This window comes from Cricetulus griseus, chromosome 4 (assembly GCF_003668045.3).
Source record: "Cricetulus griseus strain 17A/GY chromosome 4, alternate assembly CriGri-PICRH-1.0, whole genome shotgun sequence".
NCBI classification, from domain to species: Eukaryota; Metazoa; Chordata; class Mammalia; order Rodentia; family Cricetidae; genus Cricetulus; species Cricetulus griseus.
The window spans coordinates 211,844,566-211,863,362 of record NC_048597.1 but is presented as its reverse complement, the minus strand read 5'-3'; the positions used below and the strand labels follow the sequence as shown (position 1 = coordinate 211,863,362).

Below are 18,797 nucleotides of genomic sequence, written 5' to 3'. Positions count from 1 at the left end.
GCACTGGCTGTCCTTTTAATCATCTGTAAGCAGCTAGCTCCGAGGGAAATACACTGTCCTCTTCCATCTTCCACATAATTTTGGACATTTTCTGAGGTAGTTGTTGGGCTTTGTCAAGTTTATTATTATTATTATTATTATTATTATTATTATTATTATTATTATTATTGTTTTGAGACAGGGTTTCTCTGTGGCTTTGGAGGCTGTCCTGGAACTTGCTCTTGTAGACCAGGCTGGTCTTGAACTCACAGAGATCCACCTGCCTCTGCCTCCCGGGTGCATGCACCACCACCTGGCTGAGTTAATTATTTTTTAAAATTTTATCTTTTGTGTGAGTTTTGCTTGCATGTGCATCCGTGGGACACTTGCATGCATTGTCTACAGAGGCCAGAAGAGGGCGTCAGAACCCCTAGAACTGGGAGTTACAGATGGTTGTGAGCTGCCATATCGGTGCTGGGAATCAGTCTCCCCCAGGTCCTCTGGAAGAGCAGCCAGTGCTCTTAACCACTGAGCCATGCCATCCAATGGGTGGGTAATTCTACTGCAGAAGTTACACCGTTTTGGATTCTTTGTAAAGAGAACACAGACATAAATTTTAAATAAGACCATATCCAGTATATGCTCCTGAGAATAAGTTATAAATCCAGCTTAAACAGGACAATGAATTTAACAAGATGCACTGGAGGGGAATGGCCCCAATGCTTCCGGCTCACTTTAGACCCAGAAGCAGAATGAAGAGGCAGCTGGTGAGATCAGACCTGGTCAGCCACACCTGGCATTCTGCTGGTTCATGCCAGTTGACAGCTCACATTGAGCTCTTGCCAAAGCACAGTGGGCAGACCCTGCGCCAGTGGCAGTGCCTTTGTATGTGTCCCTAAATCTCTGCAGCAAGCATAGCTGGAGCCATGTTTACCCTTTGAAGAAGAAACCCAAGCATTTGCCCATGTCCACGCCTGCAGACAGAGAGATAGGCCCTTTTCTGGTTCCTCAGGCCCAAGTAATTAGATCCTTCTGTCCACTCTCCCCAGCCATAAGGAACTAGGTTCAAAGGTAGGTTTATCTGTGCGCTAACTCTCCCTCCATTATCTTCTCTGAGAGCCCTCTTGGTCATTTCTGCTACCAGCTCCATCAAATCTTCCTTCTGCTCCAGAACCATGCTCTTGTTTACCCAAACTCCCCTACTGGCCAGATCACTATCATTCCTTGTTTTGGAAAATATTTTGAAGCGCAACTGAAATACAGTCAGTTGTCATTATTCACAGTAATTATATCCTATAAATGACCATGAACATTGAATTAGTGACTATAGAATCATTTCTCATAAGGGAAACACAGCAAGAGGTTCCCGAAAGCCTCTCCCAGTCTCTTGTCATATGGTTATTACATCGCCTTGTTTTTATGTGCATTTCTGTCTAAAGGCATCTTATTTCATACATACTGTTGGTTCATTAACAAAGCTTGTGTGGTTTATGTACTCTCTGCCAAACACATCCCAGCCTCCCACTCCACATCCTTAGGAACTTAAGAGCTTAAGAACACTAGAAGGAATGTCAGTCAGCACTATTTTGGGGAGCCTTTCCAATAGGAAAGTCAGCAAAACACACAGTACAAGATAATACATGGAAAGGACATGTGTGTGGTATGAGATCAGGAACAACGTTGGACGCTGTCCTGTCCATCTACACTGTGCTTCAGTGACTAAATTATTTGTTACTCCGAATGCCCACACAGTGGATGGAAGCTGTTAGGTAGGTATTTCAGGTAGAATTCTTTGCTTGGTTTCTCTTCTGATAGTGTTCGCACTGTTACTAAGAAGAAAGGTTGGGAAAACAGTAATTGCAACTTTCCTAAATTCTTTGGCTGGTTCTACTTTTGTTTTGGTGACTTCTGATCAAATCTAACTTCTCTTGTCTGACTTCTTCCCTACTGTTATACGCTAAGATCACCTCTTTTAGCTCGCATAGAGGACATATAGTATTCTCTGGGTCTAACGTATTTCATTTAGCATGACATTCTCCAGTTTTATCCATTTGGTGGCAATGACAGGATTTCATTCTTTATGATTAATACTCCGTTGTTCCTGTAAGGAAAATGAAGTGTATTTTCTCTATTTATGTGTGGATGGCTACCTAGGATGATGCTGCATCTTCAGATTTGTGTATAATGCCACAGTTAATATGGGTGTGCAAATGTGTCTTTAGAATTCTGATTTCATATAGCTACCTGGATCACATAGGTCTATTTTAGGTTTTTTTTTTTTCAGAAACCACCATATCATTTTCTTTAACAGTATTTATTAATTTACATTCCTACCAGAAGTGTTAGTTCCTTTTTCCTCACACCCTCACCAGCATTTGTTACTTATTATTTTTTAATATATTGTCCATTCTAATTGCACTGAGGCAGTATCTCATTGTAGTTTTGATTTGTATTTTCCTGATGCCTAATGATACTGAACACTTTTCATATATTTCTTGGCCATTCATATTTCATCTTTGAGAGGGGTCTATTGTGATCTGATCATCTGCCCAACTATAATTGGATTACTCTGTCAGGTGACTCGTTGGCAGGCATTTTCTCCCACTCTGCAGGCTGCCCCCGTGCTCTGTTGAGTTTTGATTGCTGTGCAGAGCTTTCTAATGTAATGCCACTCCATTCTGTTTGCTTTTGTTTTCTATGCTTGTAGGATCCTATGTAGAAAACCACCGTCTCCAAACAGTGTCTTGCAATAGTTCCCATTTTGTTTTAGTGTTTTCAGGGTATGAGGTTTTACATTCAGGTTGCTACCATCTTTTAGATTGATTTTTATAAGTTGTAGTAAGAATTTGAAGGGGGGGACCACCCAGCTCCCAAATGAATCACACACAGAGGCTTATCTTTAGTTATGAATGCCCTGCCTTAGCTTGGCTTGTTTCTAGCCAGCTTTTCTTAACTTAAATTAGCCTGTCTACCTTTAGCCTCTGGGTCTTTCCTGTTCTGTTACTCCTGTCATCTTGCTCTTAACACTGTGGATTTCTGTGCAGCTGAGTGGCTGGCCACTGACGTCCTCCTTGTCTTCCTCTCCTTGTTCTTTCCTTCCTCTCCTTCTATTTATCACCAGCCCCTCATATCTTTGCTCCTGCCTCACAATTGGCCATTCAGCTCTTTATTAGACCATCCGATGTTTTAGACAGGTACAGTAACACAGCTTCACACAGTTAAACAAATGCAGCATAAACAAAAATCACACCTTAAAATAATATTCTATCACAATAAGTCATGAAGTAAAAGGGTGTAGTTTTCAATCCTGTGCACATGGATAGCCACAGTTTTCCCAGAATTATTACCCATTCTCCAATGTACATACATTTAGTGTCTTTGTCAAGAACTAATTGGCTGTAGAAATGTGGACTCAGCTCTGGGTTCTCTGTTCAGTTCCATTGGTCTGTGTCTCTGTTTGTTCAGCACCGTGCTGTTTTAATTACTATGGCTCTGTAATAGATACTAAAGTATTATAATGTCTCCTGTTTATTCTCTTTGCTCAAAATTGCTTTGACTATTCAGATCATGCTTCCATATGAATGGTGGAACTCTCTCCTGCTGTACTGTGAAGAGCATAATCGCTATTTCTGCGGAGACTCTGAACCTGTCAATCACTTTGAGTAGCATGGACATTTTAACAGTATTAATTATTCCAATCCATGAGGATCAGAGACCTTCTAGTTATGTTTGTATGTTTTCTCTAATTTCTTTCATGAGAGTTCTATAATTTTCATCTTAAAGGCTTTTTACTTCTTTATTTATTTTTGATAGCTATTTTGAATTGAATTGCTTTCAAGATTTCTTTTTCAACATGTGTATTTTTAATATATGGAAAAGCTACTGGTTTTTATGTGTTGGTTTTGTGTCCTATTTTGCTAAATTCTAACAGTCTTTTGAAAGGGGCTGAATTTATATATAGTCATATATGCAAATAGGAAATTTGACTTATTTATTTATTGTGATTTTTCAAGACAGGGTTTCTCTGTGTAGTTTTGGACTCTTTCCTGGAACAGGTTCTGTGGACCAGGCTGGTCTCGAACTCACAGAGTTCCACTTGCCTTTGCCTCCCTAGTGCTGGGACTAAAGTTGCATGCCACCACCGCCTGGTTTGACTTTTCTTCTTGTATGACTTTTGTTTTCACTTGCCTCATTTTATTTGGGCTTTCTAGCCCTGCGTATATAAAAGCAATGAGAGGGAACACTTTTTCCTTCCTGATATTAAAGGGAATGCTTCAGCTGTTCACCAGTTGTCGTGATGTTGCCATAGGTTTGTAGTGTCCCTTGGTATATTAGGTACAGTTCTATAACTAATCTATCCACATTTCCTTATCATGGAGGGATTTTTTCATATATTAAGATGATTGTATGATTGTTAACCTTCGTTCCGTTGATTGATGAAATAAGCTTATGAATTTGCATATGTTGAACCATCCTTGCATCCTTAGGATAAAACCAACTTGATCATGGACCTTAGACACCTCTGATTTTATTTCTTTGAGTGTTCTTTTTTTTTTAACTTTGGTTAAGATTTTTTGGTTGGTTGGTTGGTTGATTTTGTTTGTTTGGGAAATAGGGTTTCTCTTTGTAGCCTTGACTTCCCTGGAACTCACTTTGTAGCCCAGGCTGGCTTCAAACTCAGAGATCCGCTTGCCTCCTGAGTACTGGGATTAAAGGTGTGCACCACCACACCTGGCTAAGATTTTATTTCTAGTTGTCTAGCAGTGGTACTTTCACTTTACTGGATGGTAATTATGAGGAGGCAAAGAAACGTTCCTTAGTTCTAGTCTTTGGCAGCCTGTAAGTCCTCAGTATTTGACATGGCATGACAGCAGCAGACAGACAGGAGCAGCAACAGATGGGGCCTCTCATGTTCCAGCTCTCATAGATACTGAGGTATCAGGACTCTTCTCCAGCGAGTGTTGCAACCCTTTGCAAGGGAATTGAGGATCTAGAAAGTCAAGGTTCCACAGTCTTTGGCAGTGACTGTCATTACACTGTCTGGATTTAAGTATGAGGATAACCCAACTATAAGCAATGACTTGCAGAAGCTTCCAGACCTAAAGTGTTGGGATTCTCCAGCTCTTGACAGCAACCAGTACTATAGGTCTCAAACTTAGGTGTCTGAAACTGTTGGTGATTGAGGGTTGGCTGCTTCCTGACACTTTGAGTTAACAGGGTCTGCAGTTTCTCTTTTGGGGGTCTTTGTGATATAGTTAATATTTTCTACTACATGGTTAAAAAGGTAGCTTCAGAGACTGGTGAGATGGCTCAGACAGTAAAGGTACTTGTACCAGGCCTGATGACCTGAGTTCCATTCCCCTCGATCCACATGGTCCTGTGACCTCCATACATGTGACTGTACCACAAGCAGCCCCTGCCACACACACACATACAAAATAAATAAAATGTAATTTAAAAAAACAGCTTTTGATAGAATCCAGCTATGCCTCTCCCTCTATTCAAAGTAACACAATTGACCCAAGAGACTCAGCTTCGAAGCCATCATTAGAACAGCAAGTGACTTAAGACGGGTCACAAAATGAATGTACAGAAGCCAATCATTTCCATGTCAAAGTCATTAGAGAATCAAATAGTAACAGGAACTCGCCACAGTGGCAAAAAGATACATGTAAAATGCTTATACCAATTTATTTGATAAGACAATAGGATGTAAATGAAGAAAAAACAATTATGAAGCTCCATCAAAGGACTTGAATCAAGATGAATTTTGAATAAATAGGATGCCAGATGGTGTCTGTTGTTGGGATAGCCCTGTGTAACCCAGAGAGTCCCAAATCTCTGAGATTTTCTGGCTCAATTATTTCTTTGATGGCTCACTAATTCCTTATATTAGGGGACATTGCTTGCTTCTTCAAAAACCCCTAATCATTTCTAGAGATGACTGGGGGGCTAATGTTCCCCTTGATCAAAGTTAACCACAATTATTTTCTGTTCTCTTATTACTTGGTCATCTACATATTCACTTACACCCTAATCACTCGATGTTTAGTAAGTGCTTACCATGTCCTAAGTACTCCACAGATGCCCACTGGCCATTGCTATGACTGCTGGCAGTGGGGTGGCCTCTGGAAGCTGCCCTTGGCTCAGAACATGATCTTTTGTCTCACACCGTCCCCGTGAAGCCCTGGTAGCAGTGGGCTATTTTATCCAAGGTTTATTATAAGGTTTCAAGGATGCTCTTCTTCGTGGATGAGCACTGTTGGAGAAGGAATACAGATAGAGACTGTGAGTAAAGACTGCGAAACAAGAAGCAGAGGGAGACTAAGTTCATGGGCATCCCTTGTGGGCCATTTCTCATCCCACCCTTTATCTTTCATATAACTTGCCAGCATGGTTTGGGATTGCCTCTTCCTATTTTTTTATCATCTCCTGTTTATCATGTCAGCCTCTGCCATTTCTGGACCTCCTCTGTAACACATCTCCCCAACACTAATATTTAGAAGCTCAAGTATATTTATTTTTAACTACAGTAAATGAAATGATCTCTGTCTCTCCTTACTCTTAGGGGTTTATAGTTTTTATTTGCCTAACTAAGGACACTGTTATGATGCTGTGGTCCTGAAAAGAGAACTTCTCACCCTTTGGGAGACATTCTGATATCCACAGCATGTTTTATAATATTTTTCTTTCCTCTTACTGCATTGGGATTTTGAAGATACCAAGTCTTTTCTAAGCAAATAAAAGAGATCTCCAACTAGAGTCCCCATATTTTTCTTTAATGTAATCTCCTTAAAGTTAATTACATTGAAATCATTTAAAAAACAATAAGACAAATCTCAAAAAGAATGATAATAGAAAGATAACTGTACTAATGGTTTAATATAAATACCACTCCAATGGTAGAATGAGAAAACAGAAATTGAAAACATCACAAAGTCCAGAAACTCAATTAAGAATAGAAGAGCATTTAGAAAATAATGAATGCAGTATGAAATACCAAGAGAAAAATACAGAGAAATATTTTTGGAACAAGAGACCAATGAAGGTCTTTCTAACCATGGGAAAATGAGCAGCATTCTTAATAAATCTGTTGTTTAAATGCGGGATGTCCCACACAAGAGTAAAGCTCAGAAGCACTATGCTAAGTAAAAGGAGCCAGATACAAATGCCATGTATTGTATGATTATGTTTATTCAAACCACCCAAAGTAGGATAAGGCAAACCTAAAGGGACAGCTAGTGGTCATCAGAGAATCAGACAAATGACTTAACACTGAGTAGTGTAAACAGTGATGAAATGTTCTGGAATAGGTAGTGATGGTGGTCAGAGCAGCTTTTAAAAACTTTATTGCTTGAGAATTTCATATGTGCACATAATGTGGTTTGGTCAAATCTATCCCCAACTTCCTCTGCTGTAATCCTTCCCATATCCCTACTACCACTCCTCCCTAAAGGAGTGTATGCTTTTTCAAACCCACTTAGTTCCCTTTGTACCAACAGTAACTACATATATGCAAGGCCATCCACTGGAGCATGGACAATCTATCAGGGCTTGAATTGCTGAAGAAAACTGACTCTCCTTTCCCCAGAAGTCATCAGTTTCTGGGTGGGACCTTGTGAGCCCTTCCCCTTAAGTGCTACTCTTTGAGTTGGCTTGATCTTGTACTGGTCTTATGCATGCAGTCACTGCCAGTGTAAGTGCATGTGTACAACAGCCTCACTACACCTTAGTAACACTGTTTTGTGTCAGTCTTCCATTATCTCTGTTTCTTATCTCCCTGCCCCCCCCTTATACAATGATCCCTGAGCCTTGGGGGAGAGGGTGTGATACAGATTTCCCATTTAGGACTGGGCACTCCTCAATCTCTTACTTGCTGCATATGGATCAGCTGTGAGTCTCTGTGTCAGTCACCACCTACTGCCAATGGAAGCTCTCTGATAAGGGTTCACCAGCTAGTTGTATACATTAAAGGCAGGGTTTTTTGATATATCAATTTGTATCGATTTTTAAAAGATATTAAGGAAAGTTCTACTTGGGGTATTTATAAGAAAATGAAAATCTGGCATACAGTTAAAGAATGATCAAAGAACACTTTAAGGTAAATGATTACTAACTGTATAAAGTACAAATTAAAGCAATGAGATGGAATATTTATTTACCTGGAAGCATGAGAAGAAATTCTAAGTTTCCATTCTTGGGTAGAATGTAGTCTAAATGGTTATTCTGATACTGGCTCTCAAGAGAAATTTTATAGCTTCTCCAAAGATTTATATTGTTTCCCTGCATTTTCATTTCTAGGAACTTCTTTTAAATCAATATTTGCTACTTAAGTAGCAGGTAGTAAAGTCCTGTTGACACTGCAGCATGCGCTTGCTGCTAGGGAGAAAAGTCAGAGTGAGAAGTATATAAAATACAACAGACTTATGAAGTGCATTTGCAAAGCCCAGAAAGATACATTCCCATGTCTGAGTGATTGCCTCATATTGGCAGGATAATATATTTGTGCTTTCTTGATTATATTTATATTTTCAGATAACTATGATTTCCAAATACTCCATAATAGTGTCCTTTATGATAATAAATTATTTCAGTTTTTTACTTTTAAATGTTACTTATTATTTTTGCTTGTTTGAAACAAGGTTGTGATATGTAGCCCAGGCTACCCTTGAGCTCTTTCCTCCTCATGCTTTTGTACCCTGGGTGTCAGAATTACAGGTGTGAGCCACTATGCCCAGCTAACAAATTCATTTGGTGTCCTGCATTTTCAACTGTGAGAAAGCTTTCTGGTTCTTGTTTTGGCTTCGTGAACCCCTCAGCAGGAATAAGATTAGAAAAGGCAAGGGTCCTTGTTCTTCTCCTAGGACTAGACCAGTGACTCTCAACCTTCCTCATGCTGTGACCCTTTGATACAGTTCTTCGTGCTGTAGGGACCCCCAACTATAGAAGTTTTGTTGCTACTTCATAAGTGTAATTCTGCTGTCGTTGTGAATCATAAATATCTGTGTTTTCTGATGGTAACAGGTGACTCCGATGAAAGGATTGTTCAAGCCCCTCACGGGCCAGGACCCACAGGTTGAAAACCACTGGACTGGAGTGTCAGGAGAGCTATAAAAATCCTTCAAAGCCATGTTCTCACTTTCTACCCATAGGGGTTGTCTTCCAAGGGGGTTAATAAAGTTTGGGGATTTGATCAAAGGGTCAGTGGTGGTTATATAACATGGAACATTATAAATTAAAATGTTTTCAAGATTTTTCTGTTTCAAGTACAGCTATGTATGTACTACCATGCGCACATTCAAATGGTACTCTTCCAGTAAGGAATTTATGTCCCTTAATGTAACAATGTCTTCTCCCGTTTTCCTAGACAGAATCATGAATAAACGGGAGGATAAGCAGGACCAGATGATACCATGAAGAGAAGTTTACAGGCCCTCTATTGCCAACTGTTAAGTAAGTGCATGGCGTGTTTATTCTTTACTTGGAATATGATGCTAAGGTTATCACTTACTGAGCTCCAGGATCTCTGTGGAGGAAGACCAGGGTTGGGTCATTTTCCCTCTGCCTCATCTAGATAAGCCACCACACATCAAGTTGATCTCATGTCTTAGGCATCCATCATACATGTAGACCCCATTATAATTCTAGTGTGACTTAAGTATCATTAGTTCTAATTGCACACCCCCAAAAAATGTGCGATCGTTCTTTGTTCCATGGTACAATATAAGGTGTGGTGGTATGATCTTGTGTTGATTCATCATGGGAAAGAACTGGTAGATGGTATTTCCTGGGTTTTTTGTCACATGGAACCTGATAGTCTTTGGGGACCGCAGAGCCTTTGGCTTGGAATGTGATGCATAGTTCTGCATGCTTCTCAAACATGGAATGCGTGGAATAAATGTGGTTTCTTGGTTTGCAGCAGATAAGAAGTCTGACTTTCTGTGTGTTGCTTCTGTACTTTCGGGGAGGTGGGCTTCATTGCAAGAGAATTGGGACACGGCAAAGAACAGCCAATGATGGTACTTGGGATGGGAATAACTATTGAGTTGAATGTAAAGCCCAGTGCAGCCCATGCTTTTGATGCTCTGGACAACTCACTTGGCACAACAGACACTGGCCACTCTGAGTCATAGCAGAGCCACTGAATTGGAAGCCTTGTGCATGGAGCTCATTGTGTTTGTCTAGCCTGGTGGGGAGGCAGACGGAAGACAGGTCTTTCCTAAACTGGCAGGGCCTGACTTTTGCTGAGAGAATAAAATGAATCAAATGAAAACATTTGAGATGCAAATCACTAGGCAGTCAGCCAGCAGAATTTCTGACCTAGGTTAGATTGTTGTAGCTTGTGCAAAGCTCTTTATCTACACACGGTTTTGGGCCAAGCGTTTTAATTGGCTCATTTCTTCTGCTGAATTCTAATCCCAGAAACTCATAAGGCTTCTTCAGCCTGCTGGAAAGTTGCCAGGATTTATGGGGACATTCTTCTGTTCCTTTTTCTGTGTGATCTATGGGACCATAGTGTTGTCTCTCTCTCTCTCTCTCTCTCTCTCTCTCTCTCTCTCTCTCTCTCTCTCTCTCTCTTTCTCTCTCTCAAGCTTATCTGTTAGAGAGGGGGCTTTACAGACAGAAGAGGCTATGCCATAAAGAATGATTAAGTCTACCTTGATGGGAAAGGGGACCTATGAAAGATAAATAATTCCCCCCATACACACACATGCTATACCTCAAAGAAGGGGAGGTGGGCTTCATTGCAAGAGAATTGGGACACGGCAAAGCAACATAGCAAATTTGAGAGGTAGAAATATGTTTGAGGAATTACCTATGCTGAGTGTATGTCCCATGTCTGCCTATTACTTAAAGCCATGCATTATCTCAAATGCATTGGACAAATTATTCTACCATTCAGAGTTAGGCCAAATGATACACAGTGTCCATTCTTCTAAACTCTAAACTGAGCACTATAAAAGTCAGAGGGGTCAGGCATCACCTGGACAGCTACAAGCACCAATGGTCCATGTTTGCAGAGATGCTGAGGGACTCAAATAGCACTAATGAGGCAGCTCTTTGGTAGTTAGGGGTAGTTCGTAACCATCACTAAACCTCCCGATTATTGACATGGATAAAGATTCATATATGCCATATATATATTGGCATCCAGGTATTAACTGTGGTAGTTTGGATGTAATTGGCCCCCACAATCATATAGGGAGTGGAACTATTAGGAGGTATGACTTTGTTGGAGTGGGTAGGGACTTGTTGGAAGAATTGTGTCACTATGGGGGTGGGCTTTGTGATTTCCTATGCTCAGAATACTGGCCAGTGTATGAATCAACTTCCTGTTGCCTATAAATTCAGGAGTCTCAACTACTCCTCCAACACCACACCTGGCTTTTACGTAGGTTCTGGGAATCTAAACCCAGGTCCTCAATGCATCCATAGCAAACACATCTTCCTCAGTCAATCCAACCTAGGGCTTGGATCATACAGGATTTATTTTTATTTATTTTTATTTATTTTATTTATCCATAAGGATTTATTTTTATGATCATTCTCCATAAAATCTAAGATATCATTAATGTAGGATGCACTGTTATTCATGAACCACTAAGAAAATGTGTTTTTTAAGCTTTCACATATTGTCACCATCTTATACTCTAGAAACAGGTGCATGGATAACATACATAATTAGTAGCTGGATTGTGGCTAACTGGGCAACGTAATCAAGTCTTTGTCACTTAGTTCTCCTTTAGGGCCAACCCTCATCAAAGCCATCTGTAGTTCTGGTTGGTCCTTTGGAAGCTGGAGAGAGATCAGAGGAACTGGGTCATCACACACTGAGGTCAGCTCATGTATTCTGTCTTCATGGTTTGTTTCTCCTAACAAGTGAGGGGAAATCTTCCCTAGGACTGAAGAGGGGAACTGATGTAAATTGTAACTGACACACTGTTTAGGTCCAAACAACTATTGATTCTGAATCTTGCCTTTCAGATGTTACAGGCAAACACACAACTACTGAGGGGCATTCCCAAGGTTGGGGTGATGGGAGCATCACCTCTCATAGTTTGCAAAAGAGTATCTTCCCCTGCCACTGACACTGCCTGGTCCCAGCTGCCATGGAGTGTGGCAGTGCTGGCTTCTGGATGAAGAATGAATGAGTTCAAATCCTGGCCCTTCTAAATTATTGAGATCAATTTCTAAACAAAACATAGCAATTTGAGCATGCTTTCATGACTTAACAGCTGCTGGACCATCTCTCCCTCAAGCTTTACCAGCCCAGCAGCTGTGAAAACTCTTGACCCTAATTAGTCACTGCTGTGGGAACATGTTAGAACTTGGGTTTCTATTTCTTCTTTACTTCGTGCTGAGTGTTTGCTTGCTTGCTTTTTTCAAATCAAAAATTGGAGGCTGGATATTTTCCCTTCATTAAGAGATTTGAAAGCACTCTCTAGGAATTAGACATGTCTCTGTGTCTCTGAAGTCATTCACACACATTTGAGGCAAAAATACTGTAAATTGTGACCCTGGGCATACATAGTTTTTAAAGGGCCAATATTGGTTTAACACCTTTTTATGGCTTTAAATACCTTTCATTATAGGATTGACAGGGAATGTCCAAGGGAAGTTGTGCTCACATTTAGGAACCCTGTTGGCTCTTATAAATCAGTTTTCTATACAAAAGACACTCTACTAAAATATATGGAAGGAAAAAATGTAGGGTTTGGCTGTAAAGATTATACTCTGAGATAAATGATGTATTCTGATCTCTCCCCTATCTTCGGACCAATCATGTAACTTCACAGAGTGATTCCTCAACTGTGATGCCTAGATGAGAGATAATAGCTACCTTGATATGTACTCATGAGAGATAAATGATAAGGGCATAAAATATTCCAGTGTTATAAAATGTCCTTCAAATATGAGCTGTTGCATTGTCAGAAGTTAGTGATATTTAGTAATTAACATCTATTTGCTTAGCAATCCTACTTGAAAGACAGGAGAGAGATAGTCTATATTACTCTGCCAAGTTGACAACTCAGATGGGTCCTCCTCACTCTACAAAAAGTACATAAACTGAGTACTGTAGTGTGTGTGTGTGTGTGTGTGTGTGTGTGTGTGTGTGTGTGTGTGTGTGTCTGTGTGTGTGTGTGTGTGTGTTGCCTTGTTCAACGAGACATGTTAAAACTCTGGGGGGGGTTGAAAAAGAGAAGTTTAAGCAGGATTTGTTTTGTTGTTTTTCAATTTTAAAAGACATTTTCTCCATCAATTCTATACTCATCTGTAATTAATCTCAGAGTTTTCAGAGACCTGAGTCACCAGCTTTGTTAATGTGTGGTAGATAGTGGAGATTTTTCAGGGCAGAACCCAGAAAGTTTCCAAACCCATTGCCTCTGCAGCCTCTCCATCCAGTCCCTCCCTCCTCTCATCCCTGCCTCTTCTTGAGCTGTTGTCATTGGCAGCCTTTTCCTTGTGGTTGCTCTTCGGTGTGGCAGTTTGCCAGCCTCTCCTCTCTTGGGTCTGGTGCTCTCCTGCCACAAGCATCCTGGCAGTGCCTCTCAGGTGAACGTGGCTTTGCTCAAGCTGCACCGGAGCACTACCAGGAACTGTGGCTTGGGGAGTTTCCAAAATAGCAGACCAGAATCATTCCCTGGGTGCCTGCTAGAAGACACTCTGCATTTGTCTTTGCAGCAGAAGGTAAATGAGATGGGAGGGTTGTATGCTCTGAAGGGAAACGCCCACCGCACAGATACAGTGATGACCAAGATGCCAGCTGCTTTCCTGAAGATCTCTGTGAGGCATAGGCAGCCCTCCACCCTGAGAGAAAGCCAGAGTGACTAGGGTGGCTTTCCTGAATACATGGAGTCGTAGCTAAGCAGTTCTCACACGACAAAAGAATTCCCAGGGAGAAAGGATGCTCCGATAAATAGTCAGCCCATTTCATTCATATATTACGGTATTTTACCATAAGTGTAGGTATTAAATGATGGAACTAAAAAGTAAAACACAATAACTTACCTAAATAGGCTAGCTATAGAAATTTCATCCAGAAAAACAATCCCATATTTCACTTAGTCTGATACTGGCAGGATATCATATCTATGACAAGTGTCATAGAAAGTGGCTTGAGTCCTGAGGGAGTCCTGTGGGTCAGCCTATTAAAAAGGGGTCCCCAGGAATAACCCATAGAGCCATAGAGGAGTGGGCCTAGGGAGGGCAGGAAGCCCAGCAAGGGTGGAGCGTCTGTCTTACAAGCTCTGGTAAGAGAGCTCCCACTGTGGACTGTCTCTCTTATTGAGGCAGAGCTGAAGTCTGTATTCCTGGGTATGCCAGTCACTAGCTGAGAAAGACAAGGACATGCCAGGCACTGTACACATAAGCTTGTTGAGTCACATGTTAACATACATGCCGAACATTCAGGATGGTACCATAAACACTGGGCCATTCTCCTTACTGTCCACATCACCTCCCTCCTCCCCTCCCATTTCTCTGGGTATAAATTTAGTAAGAGATCACTTGTCTTCCATTGCGGGGATGGCTGGTAAAAGCTGACGGTTAAGCAGTCTGCTCTTGATGCATCAACTTCACCGCTTGGCCAGAGATGTGATTGAAACTGCTCCTGGATATGACACCCCTGCTTTATTACATTGTAATGATTAATATAACCGCATATTTTATTCTTTCATTCATTCCCTGTGGAACCTACGTTTCTTTAGCAATGCCATCTCACAGATGAGAAGAAGCTCTTTTGGGTTGGTGGTGGCGGGGACTGAACATAGGATCTTGCACATGCCAAGCAAGCATTCTGCCTCAAAGCTATGTATTTATCATCATGAGTAGCCATTATTATCTTTATTATTATTTGTAGGCCAGGGGGTTGAACCACAGACCTTTACATGGCAGGCAGGTGTTTAGAATCATCACCAATCTCAAAATCCACATTTCTTCCCAGTCCATGAATACTTTATAAAGTTCTAGAGACAGTGAGATGGCTCAGCAGGGGAAAGTACTTGCTGCCAATCCTGATGACCTGTGTTCAGTCCCTGGGACACACATGTGAGACAGAGATAACAAACTCTCAGAAGTTGTCCTCTGACCTCCACATAATGACAGGATTACACACACATACACACACACACACACACACACACACACAAACATACACACCAAATAATTGTAATAAAAATTTAAGCCATGAACTTATGAAAAACAAAGTTACTTATAGATTTCTAAGGCAAGTTACAGTGTAACTATGAAGGAAGGTGGAAATAGCCGTGCAGATGTTCCCATGAGGAAATCTTGATGGACACGTATCCTTATGTATCCAATAAGGAATAGAGAAGTTGACTTCAATGCTCCTTGAGACTGAGTTGGATGACTGCCAGACCTTTACTTTTAGAAGGGAACAAAAGGCAGGAGAAGAAAGTGTAAGAGACACTGTTGCTAAATTTCAACTGCCATTGGTCAGAGTGTAGCCATTTGCTGCCCTTTTCTTTCATCTTCTGGAAGGAGCTTTATTCTTTAGCTTATTTGGAAATCATATATTCTCACAGACAAAAGGAAGACCAAGTAGTAATGGCCACTGCATAAATGGATAAATAAATAAAGATTAGTGGCTACCCTGAATGGATAAGCAACATGGCTAGGCCCCCAGCCTGGCAGATAGGAGGAAAGGAAAGAAAATTAAGTGCCTTAGAGGCAGGGTGCCTGCTGGGTATCCTCTCCTGTCACCCCACCCCACCCCTGACCTATGCTCAGTCATACCAGCTTTGCTTCTTCTTACTAACACTTTAGCCTGTTCTCTGCTCAGGGCTTTGGGGCCAGTGATTCATACCATCCTGGCATTCCTGTCCCCTGCAGTTCAGACTCGAGTCCTACAACCCAGCATGCCACATCCTAGTCTCTCTGTCACACTTCCCTCGAGTACTACATGCCATGCAGCGACGTGATGCTTCTCTTGACTGGATCTGTTTATCACTTGCCATGTCCCTTTGGACTGTCAGCTAAAAGCCAGCACAAGCTATTTTCAGCCTATAAGAAAGAATCCCTGGCGCTTGGGTGTTCCACCCTCTCCTGGTGACAGCTGCATTAGCAGTGAAATGAACTGGACAGAGGAGCAATGAGCAGACTGTTGGATAGTCAGAGAGAACCACAATCATGATGTATGTCATGTGTATTCCCAGACAGGCAACACAAGCCACATGGCTCATTTACATTTTTCTAGTAGCTACATTTGAAAAAAAAAAACTAAAAGAAATGAGTGAAATCAATTCCAATATCACATTCTATTTAATACAGTGTGTTGTGTCCTTCTATGACTCTGGTCTCAGAGTCATGAGTTGGCCCTGACTAGGGCCAACAAGGGAATGAAGAAAGAACCAACAATGGACACATGGACAGGGTTGGATGGTCTCAGCTCGCTGATGGAGAAGCTGCAGCACCCAGGAAGCTCAGCATGTTTGTTATATGTAATTGAGCAGAGAGGTGAGGTTGTTGCCATAGCTGAAATAGCAGGATTACATCCAAATAATCAAGGTCAAGGATAGTATATATATATATAATATATATATATATATATATATATATATATATATCTGAACAAGGAGGTAGTTTTAGCTGATCTTCATAGAAGCATCCTCTATAGGGGAGAAGTCTTCAGGCCTTAAACATCTAGAAGGAAAAGCTACGAAAGACATGGCATACATTTTCTGCACATACTGTCAGCATTTGCATGAGAACTGGGGGAAGGTCTTGTCATCCCGCTGAGCTGAAGACATTGCCACTTCCATGGGGCTGAGACTGTGGAGTCCTTGACAATGCTGTGTTCACGTCAAACCGTGCGCATTCACTCAGGACTTCACTTAGTACCTACACTGGCGCATCCAAAATATTATTTCCATATGAGAACAATACTAAAAAGTAGTTAGTTATTTTGCTTCCTCTCACATGCGCCTACCAGTCCTTTGAAATCCTGTGGACAGTTTTAGAACACATCTCAACTTAAATACTAAATTTTTGTCAGAAGTATTTGGCATTTCGAAGTCATAAAATTGATAGTGGTTGGGAATGAGGGGTGCTGCTGGGGAGATGGCCCAGACAGTAGAATGCTTTGCCACTCAAACTCAAGGACATGATTCTATCCTGGGATCCCTGGGGAATGAAAGCCAGGTATGGTGACCCATATCATAATCCCAGGGTTGGCAAGATAGAAACAGAAAGATTCCCCTGGCTTGCTAGGTGGCCAGTCTAGGTGATCGGTGAGCTCCAAGTTCAATGAGAAATGCTGTCTCAAAACACAAGGAAGGGTGATAGAAGACACGCAGCTGGCCTCCATGGGCACGCACACAAGCACACACATGCACACATACTACCACACACTTGCATGCACACATACAAGCACATATATACATATGTTCATAGATACAAGCACACATATGGGCGCAAAATTGATAGTTGTAAGAGTAGGTTTTTAGATTTATTTTTTATAACCAAATTATCAGTTTTAAATTTTGACTGAATTAAAATTAAGGGAGATTTTAAAATTGGTCCCTCTTTTTACACCAGCACCATTTTGGGTCTGTGTCAGTTGCTTCAGACTGTTGCTGATGAAGGCCTTGCGGCTCTTCCTACCTTGCATTTTCTTCATGAGGACAGAGTCCCACGTGGGCAGAAGAGGTTCTGGGACTGGGTCTACATCCCATCAACTTCTTGGCTGACGTGTGAAGAGAGAGAAGTAGAGAGATCATTTTAAGAGCTTGAGAGCTATGTTGTTTTAATTCTGGTTTGTTCTGGAAAGAGCAGAGCCAGGGTCCTTACAAGGTCCATGGATCACGGTCATCCAGTGCCAAACACAAAACAGCCCTCTGGAGACCCACAGAGAGGCTTATTCCAGAGGCTTCACACCCACTCCATGGAGACAGGGTGCTTCTCTGCAGGAAGATGGATTTCTCAATGCCCTGAGGAGGTGCATTCTCTTGCTAGGCCCCACTCCTTCAGGGAAAGCCTCTTCATGTCAACCCTTCCTGATTTTCCATCTACAAGGTTATTACACCAACAATTCAAAAAAAAAATATTGTTTCATGATATGTAAGTCCCTCGGGAGAAGAACAAGGGTCAGTGTTACATTCTGAGTCATCAATGTCACAGGCTTCTGTCACGGCTCTAAGTTAATTACAAAATGACAGTTCTCATCCGCTAAAGGCATTAGCAGACTAATTCTAATTGAGATGTCCAGAGCCACATGTGCAGATGACCAGGGTGCCTGACAGACACAGGGCTAGCTAGGGCTGAAGCTTGACATGGCGCAAGTTACCAAGAGTTGAACCTTCCAGAGAGAGAGCTCGCAGGAGAGAGTTCTTTCCCAGTGGAACGAACTGTCAAGAATGGAATCCTTAGAAGAAAATGGGACTTTAGAACCTTCTCTGTAACTCCTGGGGGGTGGGGATGGGACTAGTAGGTTCCTTTCTGTTTTCATTGTCTTTTAACAGACTATTTTAAGGCAGTTCTATGCAGTCCTAGCTGATCTCAAACTCAAAGTAGTTCTCCTGCCTCAGCCTCTTAGGTGCTAGGAGTATAGGCATGTACTCTATACCTGGCTTCTTTTGAGAGAAGGTGGGAGGGATATCTTATGTAGACCAGGCTGACTCCAAACTCAGATGAGATTAGACTTGGACTGCTTATGCTGCCCCTATCTCCTGAGTGCAGACATTACACCTCACCCAGATTCAACACACTTTAATAAAGAACCTGGTCTGTGTTAGACATGATTCTTGGAATAAAATGTCATGAGCCCAGAGATGGGGTATATAACTCAGTGACAGAGTGCT

General features: G+C 41.5%; 1 protein-coding gene across 10 annotated transcripts in view; it reads left to right on the top strand.

Annotated features, from left to right (window-relative positions):
• The window catches only part of Tmem108 (transmembrane protein 108), a 276,755-nt gene that overhangs the window by 145,418 nt on the left and 112,540 nt on the right, over positions 1 to 18,797 (top strand). For 7 of the 10 annotated variants that reach the window (XM_027414341.2, XM_035443900.1, XM_035443905.1 and 4 more), the window contains one exon: positions 9,347 to 9,432. In XM_027414341.2, coding sequence (XP_027270142.1) covers positions 9,393 to 9,432 — 40 coding nt within the window. In that variant the 5' untranslated portion in view covers positions 9,347 to 9,392. The remainder of the gene's footprint in view (positions 1 to 9,346; positions 9,433 to 18,797) is intronic. The other 3 variants (XM_027414342.2, XM_035443904.1, XM_035443907.1) reach the window with 1 other exon arrangement.